The sequence below is a fragment of the Penaeus japonicus genome, unplaced genomic scaffold, assembly GCF_977035675.1.
Source record: "Penaeus japonicus unplaced genomic scaffold, GWHDUDI00000001_assembly GWHDUDI00000024, whole genome shotgun sequence".
Classification (NCBI taxonomy): Eukaryota; Metazoa; Arthropoda; class Malacostraca; order Decapoda; family Penaeidae; genus Penaeus; species Penaeus japonicus.
This window is the reverse complement of record NW_028234426.1, coordinates 1,536,149-1,542,242: the sequence shown is the minus strand read 5'-3', so window position 1 is coordinate 1,542,242 and position 6,094 is coordinate 1,536,149. Positions and strand designations below refer to the sequence as shown.

Genomic DNA, 6,094 nt, shown 5'->3' with positions numbered 1-6,094 from the left:
CTCATTTAAGAAACCTTTATAGCACTAAACTAAGTAGGCGTTTTTTCATATCATTTAAATACTTTCTTTGTAAGATATTCACAGTTAAACGCCTTTTCCTTCCTCTTTTATGTGTTGTGTTTTCATTTATTTTCAATTTTATTTGAAAATGTTATGGAATTCTGCGCCGACTTTTTGTCTCGATATCTTTCGTTAATCTTTTAGATAAGATGGTTTGTAGATTTTAATTGTTTGAAATGATATAGTAGTATGACTTGATGCATATAGATACCCGTCCTCACTACATATAAATACGCTGTTTCCATGTTTCTATTTATCTATTAACACATACACACACATACACTCACACACACGAACACACACACACAAACACAGACGAACACACACACACACACACACACACACACAGTATCTCTCCCTCTCCTACTTTCCTGTATAATAATTCGTCTTCTGGAAGAACGAATACAATAATACGCACATAAAATAAAACAGTCTACCAACGATAGACTCGAGTCAGCAAAGAACTCAAAAAAAAAAAAAAAAAAAAAAAAGGTCAACCAACCGCGTCCAGGCATCTCCCAATGAATGGTTGAAGTTCGTCAACCCATAGACACGTCTTTGTCCCTTTGGCGGATATGAAGAGAGGTTTTCTGTTGCACGGAATCGGCTGGACATTCACCTTCCTCCTCCTCTTTATAATTTGCGGCGACACTTTTAGAGGACGTAATTTTTCCTCGGCCTTAGAATAATAAGAGGTTTGACATCGCGTTGCCGTGCTTGGGATCACGAAGTCATTCCGACACGATTACGCGATGTTGAGTCTCATGTAACATCACATGTAACATTTGTCGTGGAGAATTGTACATTACGCGAAGGATTTCCAAAAATGATTTCGCAATGATTACAGGCTTGGATGGGTGTTAGAGTGTTGAGTGTTCGTTTACACTGTGGTTGCAATCTGCACTTCAGTTGAAACTTACTGGAAATCACCGTTTTTCACCGTGGAGGTTTCAGGAGGACCAAGAAACACTAAAAACTGGAACCTCTCATTGCTGTGATGATAATACTCATCATTGAATATGAAATAACATGTATAAGTCAAGCCCCTTTGTACAGTAAAGAAGTCAAAAATGTTTCACTTCCTTTTGGGTGTACCTGAACACATACATGTATATATACATTTCGCTGTAAAACTGTGAAAGTTCGGAGGTGAAGAAAAATACGAATCTATCAGAAAAAAGAAAGCAAAAAAGATTAAGAAAAAAAAAAAAAATATTGAAGCTTTTTTTTTCTTCTTCTTCTTACTGACTCGTACGTCCTATTCAACACTCACCCTCCATAACAGTGTACCTCGTCAAATCCTCTTCGTGTATCTGGTACTTGGGTCTTATACCGAGATGCGACGGGAACTCCTTGACGGAATGACCCTCGTGGACTGGGAATTCCCCTCCTGCAGGACTCGCGTGGAGAAGCGAGGCGGGCGGACGTCCTAGCTGGGAGGACGACGGCCCCGAAGTCGTTGCGGTCGCCAAGTCAAGGGGTCCGAGTGAGTCTTCGGCAGGATCGGCACTCCGGAGGGCTCTCGAAGGAGCGTCCCACTCGTTCGGCTGTTCCATCTGGTACAACCACAGCGTCGAGCCGAAGTCGTCGTCAACATCGATGGCTGTCGAGCGAGTCATCCTCGATCTGTTGACCCTGGGCGAGGTCAGGGGAGCAGAAAAGAGGTCACCTGCTTGACAAGGATGAAGGGAAAAGGGGGATTGCCGGTTTTTTATAGTTAGGATCGATTGGCACAGTGGATTATAATAAACTGAGTAAAGAGATATATCTTGCATCAATAAAGTAATGGTATTTATAATGGTATTAATAGTTATAATGTTTAATAATCATGGTAATAATGTCATGGTAATAATGTCCCCCCCCCCCCCCCCCCCCCCCCCCCCCCCCCCCACCCCCCCCCCCCCCCCCCCACCCTATTCTATAATATAAAAACAAAAAATAAAACTACATTGGTAATAATGTCATGGTAAAAATAATGGTAATGAAGATGATAGTAAAATATAAATACTTATGATTAGACAGCGAAATTACACATGGGAGAATTGCAACCACAAAGAACAAATACGAACTAGAAAAAAAATCAGCAATAGAAGATAAAAGATGAGAACAAAAAGAAACAAGAAAACAGACGAAGAAAAAACAAAAGAAAACAAAACAATAGCTAGATAGGAAAAACAAAACAAAACAAAAGCAAAAGAAAAAACGAAACAAAAAGGAAAAAAAAAAGGAAAATCAAGATATAACGAGAAATAACAACTAAGACAAAAATAAAAACAATAAATAAGAGAAAAGGACAAGAAAGAAAGAAAGAAAGAATAAAGAAAAAGAAAAAACCCTTCCATTCTTTCTTACTTCCCTCTTTCTTCCTTCCCTCCTTCCTTCCTTCCCTCCCTCCTTCATTCCCTCCCTCCTTCCTTCCCCCTTTCCCTCCTTCCTCCCCTCCTTTCATCCTTGCTTCCTTCCCTCCTCCCTCCCTCTCTCCCTTCAACCTTTCCTCCCTTCTTCCCTCCCTCCTTCCCTCCCTCCAACCTTCCCTCCCTCCTTCCTTCCTTCCCTCCTTCCCTCCCTCCCTCCTTCCCTCCCTCACTTCCCTCCAACCATCCCTCCTTCCCTCCCTCCCTCCTTCCCCCCTTCCTTACTTCTTAACGTAGACATTATCCATAATGAAATCCTCGAAGGCTATCTGTCCCATCACCTCCTGATCCTCGCTTCCCTCCACGCCCGCGTCCCGACAGGCGCAGCAGATGGGCGTGGGCGTCGCCTGACACGACTCCTCGCCCCCCTTCGCCCCGCCCTTCGCCCCCTCGTCGCGCACGTCCTCCTTCGTCGTCTTGGTCTTCCTGGTGACGAAGTTGACCCTCTCCGCCTCCGCCTCCGCCAGGGCAAGCATCTTTCCGTCTATGTACTCGCGGGCTGTGGGAGAGGGAGGGAGAGGGAGAGGGAGAGGGAGTTAAGAGGGAAGAGGGACGAGAGGGGGGGGGAGAGAGGGAAGAGGGGGAGAGGGAGATGGTGGGGCCGATGGGGCGGAGAGGGAAGAGGGCGTGAGAGGGGAGAGAGGGGGAGGGAAGCGGAGGGGGAGCTTGAGAGAAGGAAGAGAGAGGGAGAGGACGATGGGGGAGAGGGGAGAGGAGAGGGAGGAGTGAGGGAGAGGGGGCGAAGGTTTGAGGGAGAGGGGGCAGGTGAGGCGAGAGTTTGAGGGAGCAGTGTGGAGGGGACGAGAGGCCGAGTGGAGAGGGAGATGGAGGTGGAGGAGAGAGAGGGAGATGGGGAAGGAGAGGGAATAGGGGAGCGGGGAGAGCTGAGGGGAGAGAGAGGGAAGGAAGTGAGGAGGAGATGGGGATGGGGGGAGGAGAGGATTGAAAGAGGGAGAGAGGGACGAGGGGGAAGGGAGGCGAGGGGGGGAAGGAGAGGGAGAGGGGGGGAGGGAGAGAGGAGAGGAAGGGAGAAGAGAGGAGAGGAGAGGGAAGGAGAGGGAGAAGAGGAGCGGATTTCCATCCTTGAGGGAGAGGGAGAAGGAGGGGAGCTGGGAGAGGGGAGGGAGAGGGAGAGGAGGAGCAGAGGGGGAGGGAGGGGAGAGGGAGGGGAGAGAGAGAGGGGGAGGGAGGGGAGGGGAGAGGGAGAAGGAGAGGGAGGAGGGAGAGGGGGGGAGGGAGAGGGGGGAGGGTGAGGGAGAGGGAGATGGGGGAGGGAGAGGGAGAGGGAGAAGGGGAGAAGGACGCAGGGAGATGGGGAGTGGGAGAAGGGGATAAGAGGGCGAGGGGGAGAGAAGAGGGAGAGGGGGGATAAGGAGAGGGGAGGGGAGAGGGAGAGGGAGGGAGAGGAGAGGGAGGGGCGGGAGGTGTTGAGGAGGGAAGAGGGAGAGAGAGGGGAGAGAGGGAGGGATGGGGGGAGGGTGAGAGGGAGGGGAAAGGAGGGAGAGGCGGAGGGAGAGGGGGAGGAGAGGGGGAAGGAGAGGGGGAGGGAAGAGGGGGCGGGGGAGGAGGTGGAGGGAGTGGAGAGGTGAAGAGGGAGAGAGAGGGGAGCTCAGTTGAGGGAGTGGGAGAGAGTAGGGGAGTGGGAGAGGGGAGGGAGAAGGTGAGTGCGAGAGGGTATGCAGGGGAGAGGGAGAGGGCGTCGTGAGGAGGGAGGGGAGAGGGAGAGCCGGGAGGGAAAGGCACGCGGAGGGGAGGGTGAGGAGGGAGGGAGGGGGATGGAGGGAGAGGTGAGAGGGTGGATTAGGGAGGGGGGGATAAGAGGGATGGGGGAGGGGGAGGTGAGAGGGAGACGGGGAGCGGCGAGGAGGGAGAGGGAGAGGAGAGGGTCTAGGGAGAGAGGGAGAGGGAAGAGGGAGAGGGAGAGGGGGAGGGAGAGGGAGAGGGGGTGGGAGAAGGTGAGGGAGGGGGGGAGGGAGAGGGGGAAGGTGAGGGAGAGGGGGATGGAGAGGGAGAAGGTGAGGGAGAAGGTGAGAGGGGGAGGGGGAGGAGGAGAGGGAGGGAGAGGGGGAGGAAGAGGGAGAGGGGGAGAGAGAGAGGGAGAGGGAGAGGGAGAGGGAGAGGGAGGGAGAAGAAGGTGAGGGGGAGGGAAGGGGAGGGAGAGGGGGAGAGGGAGGGAGAGGGAGAAGGTGAGGGGGAGGGGGAGGAAGAGGGGTAGGGGGAGGGGAAGGGGAGGGAGAGGGAGAGGGGGAGGGAGAGGGAGAAGGGGATGGAGAGGGAGAAGGGGATGGAGAGGGAGAAGGGGATGGAGAGGGAGAAGGTGAGGGAGGGGGAGAGGGGGAGGGGAAATGAGAGGTAGGGGTAGAGGGAGAGGGAGAGGGGGAGGGGGAGGGGGAGGGGGGAGGGAGAGGGAGAGAGGGATGAGGGAGAGGGGGAGGGGGAAGGGGATGAGGGAGAGGGAAAGGGAGAGGGAGAAGGTGAGGGAGAAGGTGAGGATGAGGGAGAAGGGGAGAGGGATGGGGAGAGGGGGAGGGAGAAGGGGATGAGGGAAAGGGAGAGGGAGAGGGGGAGGGAGAGGGAGAGGGGGAGGGGGGAGGTTTTCGGGTTGGTTGGGTGGTTGGGGTTAGGGGAGGGGTGGGGGGTGGGGGTTGGTGGTGGGGGGGTGGTCTGGGCGGGGTTGTTGCGGGGGGGGGTGGTGCGGGGGTCTGGTTGGGTGGGTTAGGGTTGGTGGTGGGGTGGCGGGTTGCGGTTAGGGTGGGTGGGGGGGGGGGGTTGGAGGGGGGGGGTGGGGTTGGGTTGGGTGGGGTGGGCGGGGGGGGGGGGAGGAGGGGTGGGTTGTTGGGGGGGTGGGGTGGGTGGTTGGGGGTTGTGTGGGTGGGGGGGTTGTTGCGATGTTGATAAGGTCGCGATGTTGCAATTGCAGGGTTTAGGGGGATAAACGCAAGAAGAGGGAAAAATTAATTCATGATGATAATGATAGTGATAGTAATGATAATGAGGATAATGATAACGGTAATAATAATAATGATAATAATAATAATGATAATAATAATGATAATGAGGGGGAGGACGGCGAGTTGCGATATTGCGATAGCAGGATTTTTGGGATAATGACAAAAGCAATGATACTTATGATAATTAGAATGTTATTTGTAATAATAAAGATAAAAGTATTTGTTAGAATAGTAATATCAATAGTAATAACAATTCAATGACAACAAAACAGCATTAAAAACAACAACAAACAAACAAACAAAGATATAAAAAACAAAGATATAAATACTATTAGTAAAATAGATCTTCACATATTGAAATAAATAAACTCAAATATTCAAATAGAATCCAAAAACTTCAACTCAGATAGTCAAATAAATCCAAAAACTTATCAAATAGAATCCAATTTTTCAAATAGATTCCAGAAACTTCAACTCAAATAGTCAAATAGAATTTTTAAAAAAATCAACTCAAATAATCAAACAGAATAAAAAAAAACTACTCAAATAGAATCCAAAAAAAAAAATTCAACTCAAATATTCAAACAGAATCCAAAAAAAAAAAAAAAAAAAAAAAATCAACTCAAATAATCAAATAGAATCCAAAAACTTCCTCAAATAGTCAAATAG

The 6,094-nt window shown here is 50.5% G+C and overlaps 1 protein-coding gene across 1 annotated transcript in view; it reads right to left on the bottom strand.

Annotated features, from left to right (window-relative positions):
• Nucleotides 1-6,094, bottom strand: part of LOC122263898 (insulin-like peptide receptor) — a 343,647-nt gene that overhangs the window by 31,811 nt on the left and 305,742 nt on the right. The window contains exons 17-18 of the mRNA XM_086550549.1: nucleotides 2,700-2,973; nucleotides 1,334-1,695 (exon numbers count right to left, since the gene is read on the bottom strand). Coding sequence (XP_086406675.1) covers nucleotides 1,334-1,695; nucleotides 2,700-2,973 — 636 coding nt within the window. The remainder of the gene's footprint in view (nucleotides 1-1,333; nucleotides 1,696-2,699; nucleotides 2,974-6,094) is intronic.